The sequence below is a fragment of the Battus philenor genome, unplaced genomic scaffold (genome assembly GCF_028537555.1).
Source record: "Battus philenor isolate CCGP_79_NKW_IND1 unplaced genomic scaffold, ilBatPhil1.0.hap1 SCAF_2, whole genome shotgun sequence".
NCBI classification, from domain to species: domain Eukaryota; kingdom Metazoa; phylum Arthropoda; class Insecta; order Lepidoptera; family Papilionidae; genus Battus; species Battus philenor.
The window spans coordinates 5697897-5718752 of NW_027181682.1; the positions used below are offsets into that span (position 1 = coordinate 5697897).

The 20856-nt window shown below is 32.4% G+C and overlaps 3 protein-coding genes across 11 annotated transcripts; 2 read left to right on the top strand and 1 right to left on the bottom strand.

Annotated features, from left to right (window-relative positions):
- The first annotated feature begins 661 nt into the window (after positions 1 to 661).
- LOC137922048 (UPF0430 protein CG31712-like) lies at positions 662 to 4540 on the top strand. The gene is made up of 5 exons (XM_068764896.1): positions 662 to 893; positions 971 to 1124; positions 1491 to 1691; positions 2585 to 2668; positions 3018 to 4540. Exons 1-5 carry the CDS (start codon positions 739 to 741, stop codon positions 3180 to 3182), a joined length of 759 nt encoding a protein of 252 aa, XP_068620997.1. The 5' UTR covers positions 662 to 738; the 3' UTR covers positions 3183 to 4540.
- A 1484-nt stretch (positions 4541 to 6024) lies between these two features.
- Positions 6025 to 7533, top strand: LOC137922320 (mannose-P-dolichol utilization defect 1 protein homolog). The gene is made up of 4 exons (XM_068765300.1): positions 6025 to 6247; positions 6329 to 6527; positions 6615 to 6819; positions 6996 to 7533. The coding sequence occupies exons 1-4, from the start codon at positions 6160 to 6162 to the stop codon at positions 7236 to 7238; spliced, it is 735 nt and encodes a 244-aa protein (XP_068621401.1). The 5' UTR covers positions 6025 to 6159; the 3' UTR covers positions 7239 to 7533.
- A 1958-nt stretch (positions 7534 to 9491) lies between these two features.
- LOC137922480 (tetratricopeptide repeat protein 14 homolog) lies at positions 9492 to 20569 on the bottom strand. Of its 9 annotated transcripts, none has more exons than XM_068765488.1 (19): positions 20455 to 20569; positions 19996 to 20302; positions 19788 to 19864; positions 19059 to 19181; positions 18741 to 18961; positions 17281 to 17421; positions 16520 to 17196; positions 15979 to 16214; positions 15694 to 15863; positions 14964 to 15116; positions 14630 to 14704; positions 14324 to 14509; positions 13845 to 13938; positions 13366 to 13527; positions 12874 to 13097; positions 11497 to 11679; positions 10735 to 10974; positions 10061 to 10198; positions 9492 to 9892 (listed from the first exon to the last, which is right to left on the bottom strand). In XM_068765488.1, exons 2-19 carry the CDS (start codon positions 20294 to 20296, stop codon positions 9727 to 9729), a joined length of 3567 nt encoding a protein of 1188 aa, XP_068621589.1. In that variant the 5' UTR covers positions 20297 to 20302; positions 20455 to 20569; the 3' UTR covers positions 9492 to 9726. The 9 variants fall into 9 exon arrangements, with proteins under 9 accessions (XP_068621589.1, XP_068621590.1, XP_068621593.1 ...); XM_068765489.1 differs by having other exon boundaries at positions 13845 to 13935; positions 16517 to 17196; XM_068765492.1 differs by having other exon boundaries at positions 10061 to 10180; positions 13366 to 13524; positions 16517 to 17196.
- Between the last annotated feature and the right edge of the window lie 287 nt (positions 20570 to 20856).

A 20856-nucleotide genomic window follows, 5' to 3' on the forward strand; every position in this document is an offset into this window, starting at 1 on the left:
TATTTATTGCAGCGTTTTTTTATTTTTTAAGGTGAAGACTAGCTTGAGATCAAATATTGACATCTCACTACGAAGAAAACGTAACTTTTAGTAAACAGTTATGCTTCAATTATTTGATAACTTTCCTTCTGAAAAAATTAAACCAAAACAGATACACAAAATAAAATAAGTCAAAATTGTCATGCGGCATTTTTGAGGGAAGGTAACGGAAGCTAGTCAATGTACAGAAGGAGATAAAGTACGAAGAGGGATGGATGAGTTTGTTGTGAATGAAAGAGGAAATAATGTGTGACATTAAGTGAGAGTGATAATAATAATAAGTGAAAAATTAATTTTGTCAAAAAAGTCCTTGTGAACCATGACATGGGGTGAACGGGAGGTTTCAAAAACGAATGCGATAAAAATCTGGTCTTCGGTTATAAACACGTTTTAAAAGTTTCAAGAACCCCTCTGGAACCGTATGTTTATGATATTTCTGTTATTAAATCAAAAAATATAATTAAAAAAATTATAGTTTAAAGAATATATTTCTTTGAAATAACCTCATTGTACACATATAAATAAAAAAAGCATTATTAGGTTTTGTTGCGCCCTGCGTATAATATTTGTTGTCTGTGCGAAAGCAACTTTAACTTTGCTTATTTAATCTGTACACAATTGTAAGTGCGGCTGTGGAAGTAGCGTTTATCATTTTAACATAATTTACTTTTATAAGTAGAAATTACGCTAATAGTTAAAATGGGTCGTTCGAGATCAAGAAGCAAGTCGCCCAGGCGTCACCATAAAAGTAGTAAACACTCCCGGAAAAAAAGTCGATCTAAGGATCGTTCTTCATCTAGAAGCAGGAATTCAAAACATGTTGAAAAGTCTAAAGAGAGAAGTTCAAAATCCAGGTGATACATTGATACTTATATTGTTTTGTTTCTTACTAAATGTAACTTTATTGGAATAATATTTTAAACTTTATTAGAAAACGGTCACGTTCAGCATCATCTTCTAGCACCAGCGATGCTTCATATGATGGCAGTAGAAGAAAGAAATCTAAAGGTCGTAATAAAATGGACGAAGTTGACCGCTTAGCTGAAATGGAGAGACAAAGACGTATTAGAGAAGCTGAGCAAAAGGTAGTTATCATGTTACGTTTATTTCTCCTGTTTATCTATTTTAAATGGATGAAAATGGACACAAAATTTGCATATTTTTCTCAGATTGTCACCACACAATTTGATAAATAGATTTTATATAATTTATATGTAACAATCTGATTGTAGAAAAACAATTTAAACAACTATATCATTGTAAATTATATGAAAAATAATACAAAAAATATTATGCTAAACATTTTTATTATTAAATGGTAATTTATTAATTTTTTGGCTTGTGTAGAATCTATAATGAATAATAAATAAATAAACATCATAATCTTGTATCTAATAGTTTCTTTACCAAAAATGTGAATTGAACCTCTACATGTCTAAAATTGTTAATAGGTTGTAGAAGAAGAAGCAGCAAAAAGAATTGAATTGCTTGTAAAGAAAAGGGTAGAAGAAGAGTTAGAGAAGCGTAAAGAAGAAATAGAACAAGAAGTTGCAAAAAGAGTGGAAGAAGCTAAACACAAGATGGAGACAGAAATGATGCAAGAGCTTGAGCGACAACGAGAACAACAGCGGCGCGAGGAACTTGCTAGACAGGTAACTCTATCTTCCCCCTGTCAGCCATGTGCAAAAACAACCTGAGATGTTGATTTTATACATGGCCACACTCACTCGGTGAGAACACAGTGTTCTCACAGCTAATAAACACTATTTGTACATTTCAATGTTTTAAGTAATACCAACATGTACAAGAGTAACTAATTAAAGTATTATTTCGATCATATCTGTTAAAGGTCCAGTCAGGTGTAGTTCGAGTGCTTACAAGAATTAGTTTCTTGAACTCTTTATTGTCGTTCTGACAACAATGTAATGATTAACTTGACATATCCATTAATCCACATGCATGTCATTTGCACCTTGGAGGCAGACTTCTCTTTGCTTTATATTCTGCCTTTTTGTAAGATTGCCATTAAGGCTTCCGGCTAGCATTTTAAAATTGTTCACTTGACTGTCCTTGGCAGTCACGTAGTGTATAAGTCAGGTCAGAAGACTGATCAAGACCAGAAGCCGTAAGAATTTTTTGGAGACGCTGCTTGAGGATCCTGTCGTGAACACTGAAGGTATTTTTTGAATCTATTTTTTGTATAACAACATTTTATGTTTAAATATATTATACAATTTCATCATGGTTTATAGTGTTAGAATAAGAACCATGTGCTTCTATTATACATTTGTACATTACAAATGTAAACTTTTATATAGGGATGAAAATCTCAGAAAGGTTTCTGAGATATTATCTGATTTTTTCATGCACAATGATATGCATATATATGTTATACTGAGAGTGTGGATTATATTATTGTCTAGCTTGTACAGTATCTTACTTTTCACAAATGATGAACTGATATAAAACTACTCTCATTTTCATTGTTAATTTCTGTCTTTAGGAAGTTGAGAGTAAGGATTAACATGTTTTTTTTATTATACAGGAGGAAGAAGCTCGTAAAAGAAAAGAGCTGGAGGAAATCATGGCTGAAAATAACAAAAAAATTGAGGAAGCACAACGAAAGTTGGTAAGTCCAGCACTATTTTATCTTTTACTATCATAGAGGCATCCTATGCAAATAGGTTTATTTATATTATATTATTTGATCAATATTCAAATTCCAAACAAGAAATAAACTTTTGACAAGTGTAGCATCAACTTATTTTGATAAACCATACACATTTAAATCAAACATTGAAAAAAATCAAATACAAAATAAGCAATTAATTTGAATATACATATGAAAACAAAGCCATGCAATGAAGATCTTTCATCTTTATCATTCATTGATTTTTCATTAATGTGTCATTTAAAATAGGTATCAAAAAACAAATTATGAGTTTTGTAATGACATTGAATATTTATCTCATTTAAAGGCTGAAGAGAGGTTAGCAATGATAGAAGAACAACGAAAAATGGATGAAGAGAGACAGAAACTGAAAAAAGAACAAGAAAAGAGAGTAAAAGAGGAACAAAAGAAAATCTTGGGCAAAAATAACTCAAGGCCTAAATTGTCATTTTCTCTAAAACCACTTTCATGAGTGTTTGTGAATAATTAAATGATATGAATGCAATAACTCGAGAACAAGAATCGAAAATGTTTATAAAATTGCAATTTTTAATTTTTATTTGAATCAAAAATACATCATCTGACAACTGTCCTTCACTTCTTTCAATATCCTTTCAATGCAGTTTTAGTGACTGTCACTTTCAGTGCTTTTCACTACTATTATTTTATAGTGTATATATAGTAAGAATCTTAATTTGCTCATATAATATAAGCATTATTATTGTAATACACTTTTGAAACTTTTGAGGAATTCTGATTATAAAACTTGTCATTAATGTACATTAGCAATTAATAACATGAAGTTGTTACAAGCATGCTGTTGATATTTTTAAGGTAGACTGGACAAGATTTTTTCAAGTGCATGAATGATTGTGATAAATGATGATGAAAAGCAATCCATAATCTTACACAATTTCATACAAGTTGATTTACATCACACTGCTATTTCAATTATTGTCAATTATCTGATTGACATCATCATTTGAATAAGGTCAATAATGTAAATTAGTACTTTGGCAAAATTACTATATGATTTTAAATGTTTATATAACATACTGGAATAATCATGGAAACAAAATTGCAGCAGTGTTTCTTTCCTTCTGGAAGGAGTTGAGTATTTATATAATATAGTATTTTATATTGGTGGACTGCAGATTAGTAAGGGATAATACCACTCAAAAAAATCACTCATGCACTTGGTTTAGTACTAGCTTTTAGGTAGTTCATATACATGGTTTTGATAACTTTTATCTTTGATGAGAGGTCAAGAAATGGATGAAATTGCTGTTAAAAAGCTTAAGATATTAAAATAAAATTCGATGCCTCTGGTGCCTGGAAATGTTAAATAATAAATTTAATGAAATAATGTGTTATTAGGTTGTTTTATAACCATTTTCGATCAACCTAATGTGCTGTATATGGACATTTAATTTTAAAATAGTATCCTCCAACAAAAAAGGATATTTGAATTGTAATTTTTATATAATTTTCCATTTAAATTAATGAAAAAAATTTCCGCAGTATGAAATGATATATTGGTATGTATTTTTAGTAAAAATGCGAATATAATATATAATTTCCTTCTGTATTTTAATTTCATAATATTTAATAGTGACTTCTATGTGTTGCAATATGTGAAGCGGCGGGCAGGGCTGTGTGCCATTCACGCCAAGTGCTCGTTTCTTTTATTACTGTTGACGAGTGACGGCAAAATTCAATTTATAATAGTGTTTTGGATGTTGTAACCGAATGTTTTTGTATGTTTTTTTTTTTAATTTGTCAATATTCAAAGCTTAAAGATTCATGAATAAATATCTTAATCATAGACGATTTTGCTTATTTTTTTTTTGTAGGAATCATAATTCTACTTTTTATTCGTAATAAATTTCTGAATCCGTCTGTTCCCCTGACGTCTGTCGGTGTACGATCTAGTCCAAACACTGCAGTGCGCGCCGCTGTAACAAACCACTCAACGTAAATTCAAACCTGTTAATTCATGTTATCCGTGTTATACGCCTTTGGCCACTCCGTGACAAAAATCATCATCATTTGATCGACGACTATTAATACTGGATAGATATAAGAAATAAAAATAAATGAAGTCATTGCATAAACATTTTTATTTATATCCCAACACGTAAATTGTGTGTAAGATAAATACACAAAAGTTTAAGTAACTAGCTTAAACTTAGCCTCAACAAATGTCATTATTCATGAAATACAATAAATATTAATAACTTAGATTGTGTGTGTAATGACATTTTTTCAAATTATTTCAATGTGTCATAATTTTATTAAAACTGAATGAAAACAAGTTGACTATACCCCTGGTTTTAACAATTAATATAACTATCATGTAACATTATTAGATTAATATTAATTGCTAAACAAAATAAATTTCATAATAAATCTCAATAAAATAGGTTTACAAAAAACCAACAAAAAATACCAGCTTAAAATTTATTTGTCTTAGACCATTACGTTTAAAATGAGCGTAAAATACTTTTTTTAAATAAACGTTATTACTGTATGTTAATTTTTGTACCAAATAATATGTTAACACTACTATCTTTAAAGAATGTCGAAGGTAGCAAAATTACGCGACACAAATGTTTCACTTTATTATAATGCTACACGTACTTTTCTTCATGAAAAACTTGATATTAAATATAACATTCCGGCTATTTCATACCATTGATGAAATACCCAGGATATTTAATATATATTTAGCTCATAAGCGCGGCGCGAATTATTATTATTAGTGCGACTTCGGCCTCCGGTTATCTGTTGGATAAATATTTAGAAGCAGCATCAATTCACTTTCACTTAACATATTTAAATAGTGGTTGTTAGAAGCCTCATCGAGTTCCTTATCATGTACAATTTTAATTAAATAAGGAAATATAAAGAATAATACTGACGTATTTGTAATATTGGTTCGTCTCTCATAATTCATATAGAAAATAAAAGGTTTGGATTGGTAATTATTTCAAAAGGACATTCTTTGGGAAATCATTACATTAACCTTTCTATATTTTATCTAAATTAATTCTTAGAATCTGCTTTTCTTATATTATACGAGGCTAACAGAGTTGACTTCAAAAACTTTCTTGTTTGAAATCAGAAGTTAATAAAAGAAAAAAATATTGAAATGACTCAAAGCATACAGGACTTTTCTTTTACACGTTTAATAAAACATAATTTGCAAATACAGAGTTAAAATATCACTTTCATCAAAATATCTCTCTATTTAATATATAAACACTGTGTCGAATTGTCAAAATATGTCGATGTCACACATACACTACATTTACTTCAATGATGTTATCAATAGTATTTTAAACTTAGCCCATAAGCTTATTACTTAAATTGTAAAATTTTATATAAAGTTTTCGTACATGCTTGTAAATATATCTTATAAATATATATAATTAGGTGCATCTTATACTATGGCGGACTTTATTAAAGGCATTCTTTTATCAATTTTATCGGAGAAATGTTACGACGAGTATTTTTTGAACTTTAACTTTCTCGATGGTAAACCTTGAACTCTCTTTTAGTGAATTTTTAATTAATTTTTAATCGTATATGCAGGATGAGTTTCTATTTTTATTTTAGTGCCATGCTTCAAGAGCACTTTAAGCAAAGGTCTTGGAATTGGTATCATTGCTGGTTCAATATTGGTAAAAGTTCCACAAATACTAAAAATAGTTGGCAGTAAGAGTGCTGAAGGAATTAATGTTTATGCTGTGTACATGGAGCTTTTTGCTATTACTGCAAATTTTTCTTACAGCTATGTTATGAACTTTCCATTTAGGTGAGAGTTTTTAAAATTAATGCTTTAAAAGTAAAAGTTGTAACTTATTAAAAATATATTAACTTTGACATGAATTACACTTTTTAGTGCATGGGGCGAAGGAACTTTTCTGGCTATACAAACAGCAATCATTGCAGCACTTGTGCTACATTTTGGAGGGAGTTCAGCAAAAGCTGTATCATTTTTAGCAGTTTACACAAGTGTTGTCTTAGCACTTGTCAGTGGATTAACACCTAAAGATGTACTATGGTCTATGCAAGCAATTAATGTACCTATCATTGTTACAGCAAAGGTAATCACAGAAATTATTTATTTAAAATATATTAGAACATAACAATTTAGTGAGTATACTGAAAAAAAAATTGTCCTGCACAAATTATGTAATCACTTGACTAAAGTAATAATTATTTTGGTACAGATTAATTAGGGTTAAAAATTTTAGTAAATACATTAAAACTATATTTTCAGGCTATTCAGATAATAACAAACTACAATAACCACAGCACAGGACAATTATCAGCAGTTACTTGTTTGCTTCTATTTGGAGGAAGCATTGCCAGAATATTTACGTCTATACAAGAAACTGGTGATTTTATTATCATTCTTACATACTGTGTATCCACTGTTACAAATGGAATTTTGGTCTTACAATTAATCTGGTATTGGAATGTTAAAAAGACTAAGAAGGACAAAAAGAAGAAACAATCTTAAATATAATTAAGGTATTAGTTTCTTAAACAAATAGTTGAAGTTGGTGTGTGTATGGGTTAATTTTCTATCAGGGAGCTGATTGGTGTCTTATATGGTTATATTTTCCTATCTATTACATTTAAGTTAATTTATCCTGTCATAATAATAGAATAAACAAATAATACAGTTGAATCATAAATATTTGTAAAATATTGATCACAATTTACAGAAGTCAATTGCACTTGTGCCTTTCCAGTGTCAACTGACTAATTCATATAATCAACGAAAGTACAGACTGATAGTATTATGATTAATACTAGGGATTTTATTTTCCAATAAAAATTTAAATTTAAATTTAAAAAATGGTTTCATTTTTATACCGGAGAGATGTTTATAAAAGTAGGTTTACATTACGCCTATAAGCTTACTCGAAAATCGTAGGTTTACAAAAATATCAAGAAATACGTCATATAATAGCATTAATAAGTATTGAGAATATTCTTGTGTCTCAATCTTATTATTGTATTTGACAGAGAATGTATCACTTATTTCATTGATGAGTGATAATTAACTAAAGATGTGTTTACATACATATTGATTGTTCTTATGATTTGGATTGTTTTTGTGTTGATTCTCGTTCAATTTGTGACTTAAAGTTTATTCCGGGAAGGGATACATCGGAAAACCCTTGGAAAAAAAGGCTGGAATAGTATTTTTTCATATAACAAAAAGACCTGCATATTTAAAAAAAAATATCTCATAAAAGTATTTATGAATTAAGTACTTTAGGATTAGAAAGGTTCTCTATGTTATTTGAAATAGAATACTGTTGTGCCAAGTAAACGGAATTCACACGAAATACTTGTATTTGTCTAATTTACATGGCTATCTGTACACCTATTTATTATTTAAAGTTCCCAAAGACACGCGGTGTATTGTTGCATTTCATTCGTTGTTAGAATTCTGTCGTCTGTCAATTAAACGATTATTTTGACGTCGACTGAGACTGGCGGGTTTGTTAGCGGCCGCTAAAATATGTAGATTCAAGCGGCAGCTACAGCATCTTTAAAATTAATGACATCCTTTCATCTCCTTTGTGCCTATTACTTGCATACCGAATTGTTCTATTGCTTAAGTTGCAAGTTAAAGAACAGGTGAAAATTGATGCAGCCAACGGTTTAATATGTGATTACTCAGCCTACTGCGCGTTCCGGAGCATCGAGCTGGATACGGCCTTGGTCCAGATTTTCGCGGGGCATGGCTGATTCTTGGAGTACGCTTACCGTTTTAAGATCAAGGTAAGTCCGATATGCTTTTGTGAATTGGCTGTGGACCAGACCGTGGTGCACTTGATAGCCTGCTACCCCGCATTCAGAGGACTTAGACACGAATTGGAATGCCGGTTAGGAAGATCAATGAGACGAGCATCGCCTGAATTATAAAATACGAAGGAGGCAGAGCATTCTTCCTCAGTTATTGCAGGAAATTAGAAGGAATAAAACAAAATCGAAAATTAAAATTGGGTTGCGCAAGCAACTTAATAAGGATAAAAACATAGAAGAGCAATAATTGTAACAGATTAAGGTAATAAAATAAAAATGTAAACAAAAACTATAAACTGATAAATATATCTGTAACACATATTTATGGATAGACCTGGACTGTGATCATTGAGAGGATGAAAGAAGGGAATCGCGAATTAATAGAAACGTTAGATTATATGATATGTATATTCAGTTCTATATATTATAAAGAGTGAATGAACGATTATGTGAAGACTGAGAGAGAGCGAAAATAAGACATCTGAAAATTTTACCAATAAGATGCTTTCCCACAATAAGCTAGGGCTGTACGAGAGGTACCAAAAACGGGGGCCATAAAAAATACAAAGTTATTTATTTTGATTACTTTATTTTCTCAGAAAATATGGAAATTGTATTTACTACTAATTAAATAAATGCACCCTGAAAAATTTTGTTACAAAAAAGAAGCCAGTAACTACTTTAAATTAACTGGAGTAATTTTTACTTATTTTTCGAAAAAAAAAAACAAAATTATTTTTTTATGTTATATATCTAGGAAGAGGAATAAAAACGCCGATTTATTAAATATTTTAATGATTATCAGACACACATTGGTGACAATAATTGTAATTCAATTGTTTAACTTTTTACAATGGAATGATCACTACGTCGTAAATCTACACAATTTTTGTGAACTAAATATATGTTGAAGTTAAGAATATATTTTAATGCAACCCTGAATGTTATTCAAGCAATACAATTTGCTGGAGGACTTAAAAACTATAATCAAATGCAAAAACTGTTAACATGAAACATGTTACATTTAACATGAAACATTGTTTAAAACCTATTATTTACAATAGTCAAATAAACCAAAGAATTCCAAAGGCTGTTTTATTTGTAAGCATCTTAAACATACTTTGTTAAATCTAATACTAACGAGGACAAACAGAAGAAAAGTAGAGAAAAAGTTTTAATGGATTGAGTTATTCTTTGGGAGGTGGTTCTTCAGCAGTTTTTTCTTCTGGGTGGTTTCTCTCAGGCTCGTTGCCGTCTGCCCACTTGCCGTCGTACTCCTTCCTGTCTACGTACCTTTCCTCCTCATATTCGCCCTCGCTGCGGTGGCTGTTGCGTTCAGACAAACGAGAGTAGCTGTAATAGCAATTTACGATGCAAATCCGAGAACTCTTATTTTTTTAATAGTCCTTAGATAATAGTTTTATAAAAATTAATAAATGCATTATTTTTTTTAAAAAAGTTGATGATGTTTTGTTTTGGTTGGCTTAGTCAAAAATGCATTCAAGTTGTGCACAAACGAACCTGTCCCTGTCCTTCTCGCGTCGTTCGGGGCTGTAAGATCTGGAGCGTCGAGTCCTATCAGGACTCCTAGAACGGGAATAGCGCCCACCCCTCCTATCGCGGAAATCACGGAAGCCGCCTCTGTGTGTAATAAATCGTCTTTAATAATAACTATTATCTGCCCTTGTTAACTTTTATTCTTAAAAAATTTACCAGAGTAAAATTTTTTTCTAGAACAAAAATAAGTATTCTATCTCATACATTGCAAAGCTAGTATTATTAGGTGTGGTTACATTTTATTAATTTATTTGTATGGAAGACTTAGTAGGTTTATATATGTACAAAATAGTATAGAGTTGATTGCAAGTCTTCACATACAGCATAATTTTTTTATTTCATTGTATTGGTAAAACCACAATATTTTTGTTTGATTCCGACTTAACACGCCTTTCATGTTTTAGTTTTACATTAAATGTTTGACAGCTAAGGAAAGGTATTTTAATATACTCTGTTGTTGGTAGCAGAAGAGGAGAGTTGAATTTTAATTTTTTTTCTCCATAGGAACCTCTGTATCAACTGTTAATGATAATATGAAAATTTGTCGAACTGGTGGAGCCGTTCTCGAGTTTTTAGTTTAGCAACACATTCGGCTTTTATATTTTTTAAAATAATGTCACATGGCGATTAAAGTTTACCTGAACGGCCTTCCCCTGCCTCCGCCGCCTCTCCTTGGCCTGAATGGGCGGCCGCCTCTCGAGCGATTATCGCGCCACTCGGGCTGGAAGCGGCGACCGTCGTCCCGTCGGAAGTCACCACCGCCCCGGCCGCGGCCACGGTTGTTGCCGTTATACGTGTGGAAGCGCGGCCGGTAGTACGTGCCACGCTCGAAGCCTCCGCGGCCACGCCAGTTGCCGCGACGGTTCATGCGACGATTTCTGCAAATTCAATAGAAAGTTCTCCATTATTTGTTTAAAAACCAAATTGCCACAGACTAGAGAAATACAGGCTAAAAACTCAACGAGACTATGTTCTTTTATGTTAATAATTTACCTTAAATTACACATGATATACATTGAAGCATCCTGCAGGCCAACACATTTCCAAGTTATGCTCTATCATTTCTTTTCTCTCTATTTTAGTGTAGTAACTGTAGCAGCACACAAAAATTCTTCGATTTTATTAATAATCCAGCAATTAAAAACCTACAGAAGGATTTGCTTACTCAATGAACTCGAGTCTTACGCACAAATAATCGTCTTACTACATATGCTGTTGAGCTCAGTATGTTCACCCGTCGATCGATTTAAGAGTAGCACTACACAGTCAAATGTTATACCTAGAAACTTTGTAATTACAAATTTGCAATTAACTGCCATTGAAAGAGCATTTACAATTGTGACCCCTTCACTTAAAGATATTATTTCAAAACGCATGGTGGGGAAATAAAAGCACCATACCTGTCCCTGGAGCCAGAGCGCGAGCGGGAGCGGCTGCGCGAGTAGTAGGAGCGGCTAGCATCGGAACGCGAGCGCGAGCGCGGCGAGGGCGAGCGGCGTCGACGCGATGCCGGCGACGCGCTGCCACTGGAGGCCGAGCGGGAGCGCGACCCCGACCGTGACCGGTACTTGCGCGGCCGAGATCTACAAAAACAAACAAATAGTAATCATCGACTTCTTCCTCCTTGACAACAGATAGACACCCACTGCTAGGCAAATGCTTTTCCAGAAATCACTACGATAATCGGTTCCGCATTCAGCGACTCCCGCGACCTTAGCTATGTCATCGGTCCACCTAGTGAGAGGGCAATTCACGCCGCGTTTACCGGCTCTTGATCGCAGCTCGAGAACTTTTCGGTCCCAACAGCCATGCCATCGGATGCACAAGCCGGTTTGATCTCGGAACGAAACTGAGCATTGCTTTTTGGGTGAACTTGACCCTATTCAATTAGATTTATATTCGAATTTAACGTCAGCAAATCATATGTTCAAAACCAAAGAATTAATAAAAATATGTGACTGTAAATTTGGGCATGTTGCATTAAAAAATAGTTTAAAATGAGAGAAAATTAACATTTACCTAAAATACCTTGCATAATAATTAATGATGAATATTTATCACATCACCATGTATTTACAAAACAGAAATAATTCATTTTTTTTTACAAATAATAAAATAAATATGGTGTACTTTGAAAATTCAAACCAGTAATTCATAACATAAAATACAAATAAATCTTGCTATTCATCTCTACATAGGTAGTATATAGTAGATATCTGCCTTCTATATAAGTAATTACTTAAAAGTATAATATTTATCAATATAATCACAATCAGTCAACTTTTCTATAACATCTGTACACATGGCTAGTCTCTGCATCATTACAAAAATTCTAAAAAAAGATAAATATCTTCACAGGGGAACCTCATCTCTTTAACTTGACATTTCAAATATTTAGAGTGCAAATGTACATTGTTATACATGTCTTCGCAGCCCAGTTTGTAACTAAAAAATAGATCTTGACAAATAATAAAAAAAATTACTTATATGTATATATACAAATATTTGTTTCGAAATTTAAGCTGTGGTAAAAATGACGGATTATTAATATTGTAAGTACCAATTGAATTAATGTTGAAATTCAATAATCAATGGGGTAGAATAACAATGTAACCAAATGAAAAAATATGTATAGATAAACCTTTTATGCAAGTACCTAATTTTTGAAATTGCTTAAGTAATCTTAAGTTCATTAACATGAATTATTTTTATTCATTACCCTTTATATTATATGAGTGAATTGAAGCCTGTACACTTTTATATTTCTACAAGCTAACCTGCTTCTAGACCTTTTAGGTGAGCGACGGTCTTCATCCGAGGAGTTAGAGGAGCGCCTCCTCGGCGAGGGCGGAGAGCGTGGCCGCCGACCAGAAGGCGACGGCGGTTTGATTCTTGTTACGAATTGTTCCGGCCGCCCGTCGCCCACTGACACTGGAGTTTCGCCTTCCTGCGCCAATCGGAATGAACCGAATTTGTCTAGCACTATATTGCCTTTGCGTACCTGCGAAAATAAAAAAATATATCTATTTTTTGGAGTTGTTTTTAAGCTCATTTAACGCCGAACATAAAAGTGGTGTTAGTGTTAGTTAGTGGGCTTAAAAAAAGGTAGTTTAAGTTTACAAACTAACTCCAAGGATCTAGACTGGAGGTTAAGGTTCTTAGAAGAGAAAATTCTGTTTATAAGCTAACTCCAAAGGTATAGACAGGGGGTTAAGGTTTTAAAGGGAGAAGGCCTATATGTTTATTTTGTTAATGTCTGTTAAGCGTACCGGTGGGTGTGAATGGTGCTGGTGGTGGTTGGGCTCGGTGCCCGGCGGGTCGGGTTCGCGCGACTTGCTGGGCGGCGGTGCGCTCGGCAGTGGCGGCGGCTCCTTCATGGCCATTGCACGACGCACGGACACGTTCTTTTCTCCACTAGACGGCGATGGCTGCTAACACAAGATAGTTAATGTTATATTTGAAAACTAAAATGTTTTTTGTCTCACTGTGTATAAAAGTTTATTTAATTTTATTTTTAGCATAGCCGGCAACAGATGCAAATTTGTCGGTACTCAATTTCAATTTTTAATTATAAAATTACACTCAATTAGATTTACTTTTGTAACTTTCCATTGTATATATACCATTAAATGCACCTTAATGGTTTGCAGAAAATATTCAACAAAGAAAAATTAGGTTAGTTCGGTTTATCTCATTTATACATATATATACATAACTATGTAAAATTATTTTAAAATTTCAATCTCACCTTAGTTGGTTCTTGTGAATCATCTGAACTGTCTTCAAACGCGTAGCGTTCTTTGTAACCCTTTTGTACAGGTGTGTCTTTCTTCTTAACCCTACTGAAAAAATAAATATGTATATGGCTGCACACTAAGATTTATATAAATAAATATTTAATAAAAAAAGTTCTTTAACATTGGACAAAATGGTGAATAGACAGTAGATATACATTTATCTGCAAAAGCCACAGAAGTGTTTGCAACAATTGCACACAGACATGTGGTCCTAGTATGTTTAGGTAAGTTCAAAAAAGCTGTTCTAGTTGGCTACTGCATATGTGAAAATACAATCATTAGTTGCATCTTCATAAAGTTGGTGTTGAAAAGTTCATCTCATGTATTAGATATTCTTTAAAAAAGCCCAACAATAGACAAATAGCCAAGATAGTTCTAGATCTACTTAACCAAAAAATGAAAAACACAACAAATAATCTAAAATACCAACGTTTCTTTCACAGCGTTCATTGACATCTTCCACTTTGGTTTCTCCAGAGGAGGTGGCGGCGCTTGATCAATGGGGCTCACAGAGCCGCGACCGTCACGCTTGCCCAATACTTCTTTCTCCACCATCACATGGTAAGCGCTCAATTTGGATTCTAGCTCTTCTAAGCCCGGCATGTCGTCAAGTAACCTGATGGTAATATATTCGCATCAATAATCATAGCAAATACAACAAACTTTAATTATAATTGATGAGTTATTCATACTATTGTAAATATTGATCGCTAGTTACACATTAATTAATAAGTACCTCTTATCACTGTGCTTTCTTTCATACTCTCCTTCGGAACTGAGGTCCCTCTTAGATTTTCCTTTCAATTCCTTCCTGTAATTTTCATAATTTGATACATGCTCTTACTTATGAGAAATTAATGATATAAATATGACAATGATATTGATTTAAGGTACTCAAATAAGAAATACTTATTACAGGTTTTAATTAAAAATTTGAAGCCATAAAAGTAGATTAATTGAACTTTAAAAAACAAATATATTTAGTTAGCATTATTATTAATAACTCCACAAATTATAAGAATAATATTATACATGAGAAATGTGCTATTATAACTGTGAATTATAAATACCTGATAGCATCTCTCAGCTTCTTATCACCTATGCTCTCCAAGTCACGCAGGTGATACTCAGAGTTATTAGCTGCAGAACGTGCCAGCTTTGCTTTTCTCTTGTCTTCTTTTTCCTGTTCTTTACGCTTCCTTTTAGATTCCTTCTTCTTTTTCCTAATAAAAATTGTTCAATTTTTAGGATGAACATTTATAGTATTTTTGGACAAAGCCTTTAAAGTAACTAGCTATTTTTGTTTGCTGTTATAATAAAAATAATATATTAGTAATTAATCTTTTTTATCTACTTTAAGTTTAAGAATTGGCCTTCTGTATAAACATATTTAGTTGCTTTAGTTTTTTTATTTTGATCAATTATCACAGTATTGAATAAAGTGGTGAGACAATTTGAGAATTAATATTGTGGTTAAGAAGCCTGACAATTACCTGAAGGATATAAAATAATTAGTTAATTTACTTCACTTTCTCACTTTGCAATTATTATTGATTGTCCGTCTTAATTATATTTGTGCTGTTGTTTATATACTTGTGCCATTATGTATGTCTTAGTGAGATTGTGCTTATAAATATTAAAATCCATATGAATTGTTATAAGCACAATATCATTAATATTGAAAATATTCCCATTCATTCAGGTCACTTGTTAAAGTAACAGATACAGCAATCACTTCTTCTTTGTGCTACAATACTGTTTTACCATTAAGATTTTCACATTAACAATTAACTGACTTACTTGTCTTTCTTTTTCTTTTTTTTCTTATCATGGTCAGCACCTGGTTGTGGCTGTTGGCCCAACTCCTGCATCTTGCGGTTACGTTTGTACTGAGCTGTCTCTTCTAGGAAGTTACGCACTTTATCTTCGTAATCAGAGTCTTCTTTGGTCATCTCAAGAAACTTGCGCACCTGCGTGATACAAAACATGGTTTTGTAACAAATACATGAACACAAGAAATTTAAAGTAGAAATATTTATACTTTATTAAAATAAATAAAAAAATATCAAGACATTTTCTACTTACTTTCATTTCGTAATCTATGTCAGCCTGGGATCGCATCGGTCCAGCACTAGGTTCTTCCACAGGTGGAGGAGGCGGCTGGTAGCCATAAGGATGGTTGAACTGCGAGTTGTGGGTGCGGGAAGCGGAGTCTGCGTCACCAAGTATGGCCATGCGCTTACTGAGTGGTGATAGAGAGCGTTGCCGTTTACTATTAGACTGCGATCGCCGCTTTTTCTTACGGTTCGGTCCTTCCGAATCTTTAAGGGACATATATCAATTTAGTTGTTAAATTTATCTTTACATACTTTTAATAAAACTACTTAATATTTGATGTTAGAATTTTTGACATTACAATGTATATTCCAATTATTAGTATGATATTATACAAAGTACTTTGTTACATATGGATATCTGATGGACAATCACACAGAACAAAACAAATGTAATAATTGGTGATTTTACTTGGTTTTTAACTAAACGTCTAACTATTAAGCTAGATAAGTCCTTTAGGGTTATTTCTTAATAAGCTTAAAATATCAAGGTTATGGAACTCCCTTACCACTAGAATCTGAAGAAGACGATGAAGACTCAGAAGATGAACTTGAACTAGAGGAGTCGCTTGATGATGAAGATGAACTACTAGATCTTTTTTTCTTTCCCTTTCCACGCTTTTTCTTTTTCTTCTTGTCCTTTTTCTCTGTAAGATTTAGCAGTTGCTTCAGTGTTTCTTTCATTTCAAATGATTTTGCCCCTGTCAGCCCTGGCAACAGTAGCTCAGCAGGTTCTATTAGTGGTTTAGTGGTAGAAGTTTTGCTCTTCAGGAAGTCCAGAGAGTTTTGTGCTTCTTCATGAAATGGTATTATGGCTAAACAGTCTTCATATGCTTTTTGTGCTTCTGTTATTTTATTTTCATCTTCATAGCTACGTCCTAAAGCTACTAATGTTTCTCCTAAATATTTACGAGCATTAGCATGGTTCGGATTTAATTTTAAAGATGTTTCAAAATCTTCTATGGCTTTTTTGAATGTTCCACTGTTTGCATATAATGCTCCTCTGGCAACAAGTCCCTCAACATTTCGTGGATCAATACTAAGAGCTTTATTCAAACATTGAAATGCTTCTGAATGCCTTCCAGCTTTAAAATGTTCTATGCCTTCAGCTACAGATCGGAATGCCCACTTGCTTGCTTGAGTTTGACGTAGTTCCTCTGCAAATTCTGATGCTTGAAAACTATTCTTCCTGTTACAGAATTTAAATTTGTATCAGTTTATACCATAATAAAGGTTTTATTAAATAAAGATAAAAACAAAATAATAATTTTACCTTAAAGATATGAAATTTGTGCAGTGCATATTTGAAATTCCCAGAAGTTCAGAGAGATATTGGACGCAGTTAGGGTTATTGAAGCCAGGGCTCTTCTCTAAAATGGCTTCATAGCTTTCTCCTTTCATATCCAATGTTTTCCTTATCAAATAATAACAAATTAATAAACTGTTTAGAAGAAAAAAACTTTCCTTTATGTTACGAAGTCATTCCAATGATACTTGATAAAAAAAAAATAATGGTTAAATTGACTTTTTTAGTTTCAACAATATAATCCTATCAAATCTTTCTGCTTAATGGCACACGAACATAATCCTCACCTGTTCCCATGAAGCTGTTCTAAAAATGTTATTTTATTGGTTTATATTCTTTCACACAGAAATAGTACATCATAGATTAGGTGATGCCGCCTCACAATGTGATATTAATATTACCAAAATTGTCTCAGCTACAGTCACAATTTAATGTAGTGGGTGACAAACAGGTCTTGGCGATCGTTGCTAGACCTAGAAAAAAACACCCTAAAATAATGACAAACAGTGTTCCTTAACAGCCCATTGATTTCCAGAACACCTATGTGAGCCAACAACACCTTGCGCCGCTATTTTTCTTTCGGAGCCTCGCATCAGCTAAACAGATAAGTGCGGTGACTAGTCCATTTTATTATAAATAAATTACTCCAACATCCAATAAATGTTCATTATATTAAAGTCCAATCAATTGTTTCACATAATTGCTGGAATATTAAATATCAACTTTAATATGGAATTATAATGTCCCAGAATGTAGTAGTAGTGAACCCTGGTTATGTACTAACCTTCTCCTTTTTGTTAAAAAAATGTCTGTCAAAATACTTAATATTGGTATGAAATCCTTGTGACATTGAAACAAAATCCTTTAAAATAATATGTGAATTTCCATCAAAATTGCGTCTATTTAATTTTAACTTTCATCTATAGAAATTATATCATGCTTATTATTTTGCTCAACTTGGGTGAGCAGTGTAAATTGTACTGAAACGTGATCAGAAGCCAGTGAAACAAAAATCCACAAACAGTTTGTCCTATACAATTTTTAAAAATGTGGTAATAATTCCCAGACAAGACATCACAACCAAATCCTTCTAATATTCTACAAAAGCAGAGGTATTATTTTTTTTTCGGTTCTATGAACAATCCAAAAAAATTCCAGTATAGGGTCCAGTAAATGCCATCATTCCACAGGCAGGTTTTCATAAATTCTTGTCTGAATTAATTTCTTCATTTGTTATTAAAGTATTTCGTTTGCTACCATCATTATGGATTGATACTGTTGATACCACTGATTTTATAGATTATCCTTCTTCACAAAATAACAAAAACATACAAATCTACACATATAGTATGTGTTAAAAACAGCCATGACAGCTCTGGAAGTGTAAAAAACATCATATAATTCACAAAATTAGTTTTGGTACATACTTGTAAATAAGCGGAAAGTCATCAGTGCTGAGAAGTCCAAGAGGTGGCTTAGGTGGTGGGTCGTCAGGGCCCCGAGTAACTCCTTTCATGCCGCACACCATTTTGTCTGTATCTGGGATAACTTCAATTACTTCACAGCAAACAGTGTCATTCATCAGGTAGTTTCTTGAAACATTTTTCTTGTCCACAGCTGGTATGATATTTGCTACAGGAAGGAAGGCCTGTTAAAATAAAACAGTTAATTTATTTATTTTAATTGTTATTTAGATTCATTCTTTGTTAGCAATTTTTCATATTATGTTGTAACTTTTTTAATACCTTGACATTAATATCTGCAACAAATCTGGATGTGGGGCCTGCAGTGCACAACACCTTGAGCATCATTCCTGATTGAGTTCTGTTGATAACAGCACCAATGATAAGTTCCCCAGTTTTCACATTCTGAAAAAAGGGTTTTTAATAAATGTACATTAATATTTTTTCCAACTCATTGGATAATCAATTAACTTAGTAAACAAATAAAGATACAAAAAATAAAGAACAAAAGTTCAAAACATGTTTTGCACAATGTAATAAAATATTGTGTAATATGGTGAAAGTAGTTATTTTTTTAGATTTGTTGGTAAGCTGTTTTTGGAGCACAATACACTAATTATAATATATGATCTCTTTTGTGTACTGATCAGAATATAAAATGTGCATTAATAATTCATTTACAACTGACAATTGTACTGAGATTTGAAGTTTTGATGAGAATAAAATGTTGTACCAGTGTTAAGTCATGTTACCAAAACAATTATACAAATTAATTAACAAGGCAAAAAAGGTACATCATGCATAGTTGTATACATAATGACATGATTTTTTTTAAAAGAAACATCTGTAGTCCATTTTAGTATGTTTTATTGGATAGTTAGGTGATGAAATATTTAATTTTTTTTTAGTTTAATTTACTAACCCCTTTAGATGCTACTAGTACCAGTTAAAGGTGGCATCATTACTCGTTATTGTCCTAAAAGTAAAAATCAGTACATAACTTTTACTTACTTCAAAGAAATGTCTTAATCTAGCAGACTTGTCAACGTTCAAAAATGTTTCAAAGGGAGGCATTAGGGCGTACAAATCTGTAACAAAAATATTTTAGTGTACATTACTTAAAAACAATAACAATCATTATTTTTGCTCTTCTAAAAACAAACTAACTTGTAAAAATGTTTAATTCAAATAATGATGTAATTCTTTTTCAAGTACTTACTATCTTCTGGATTAGTCGTATCCACTCCTAAGCTGGACGACGATGGGGTGTCTTCAAGAAACGTAGAGTCGAATAACGCATTCGCTTCTTTAGCAATAAACTGATGTAGCTTTAAACGTTTGCTGCGGTCTTGGAAAGTAAGATGTTTATGTCTTGATTGGTACACGGCAAAATCCAGTCCACCCACGCCAATTTTAGCCAAGTCGTCTTCTCCTCGTTCAGATTCCCAAGTTTTTTGTAATTGCTGCCCATGATAGTTAATGGATTGCGCCACTAAGGACGCATCCAAAGGCCCCTCCATGTTGTACTATAAAAAGATTAATAAAATTAAAATGTGATAATAACCTTTGCTTCCCAGACTACAATCGACGCCATTTTGCTATGAGAAAACTTAACATGGTAAATTCTATTTTCAACATTATCACGTATATACGATAATCAAAAAAATCTAAACCTTACCTGTATCTTAAAAAGTTCTGATAAAATAAAATTTACACTTTATATTTTGTTAGACATATTACTTTTACATAAAATATCTCACACCGCCGAACTACAATAAGATGGCGACGGAGAATAGCAGTGTTGCAATGTAAAAAACATTGTGGATCATTAAAAAGTGTTTAAAGTAATAAAAAGTTGAAAAGAAAAAAATATCATACTTAATAAAAAAAATGATCGTTTAGACCAAAAGATTCTTTATGACCAAATATGAATTTTAATTAATGTAAGAATGGGCAGTGCCTATAAATACAAATTTATCTCTTAACATCACAATGCCTCTTTTCAAAAATAGAAAAAAGAAAATTCGTTTATTCGAAATCTAATCGTTGCTGAAACCTTATTGCTGAAACAAAACATCTG

What these genes read in the sequence shown, in the direction of transcription:
- LOC137922480 (XM_068765486.1), bottom strand. Translation starts at nt 20,296, where the DNA reads ATGGAGGGGCCTTTGGATGCGTCCTTAGTGGCGCAATCCATTAACTAT. An exon ending in TTGCAGATATTAATGTCAAG is followed by an intron (nt 18,962 to 19,058) that starts GTATTAAAAAAG and finishes TTATTTTAACAG; the next exon opens with GCCTTCCTTCCTGTAGCAAA. An exon ending in CGCTCTGGCTCCAGGGACAG is followed by an intron (nt 10,975 to 11,496) that starts GTATGGTGCTTT and finishes TTGAATTTGCAG; the next exon opens with AAATCGTCGCATGAACCGTC.
- LOC137922320 (XM_068765300.1), top strand. Translation starts at nt 6,160, where the DNA reads ATGGCGGACTTTATTAAAGGCATTCTTTTATCAATTTTATCGGAGAAA. An exon ending in GAACTTTAACTTTCTCGATG is followed by an intron (nt 6,248 to 6,328) that starts GTAAACCTTGAA and finishes TTTTTATTTTAG; the next exon opens with TGCCATGCTTCAAGAGCACT. An exon ending in GTTATGAACTTTCCATTTAG is followed by an intron (nt 6,528 to 6,614) that starts GTGAGAGTTTTT and finishes TACACTTTTTAG; the next exon opens with TGCATGGGGCGAAGGAACTT.
- LOC137922048 (XM_068764896.1), top strand. Translation starts at nt 739, where the DNA reads ATGGGTCGTTCGAGATCAAGAAGCAAGTCGCCCAGGCGTCACCATAAA. An exon ending in TTAGAGAAGCTGAGCAAAAG is followed by an intron (nt 1,125 to 1,490) that starts GTAGTTATCATG and finishes AATTGTTAATAG; the next exon opens with GTTGTAGAAGAAGAAGCAGC. An exon ending in GCGAGGAACTTGCTAGACAG is followed by an intron (nt 1,692 to 2,584) that starts GTAACTCTATCT and finishes TTTATTATACAG; the next exon opens with GAGGAAGAAGCTCGTAAAAG.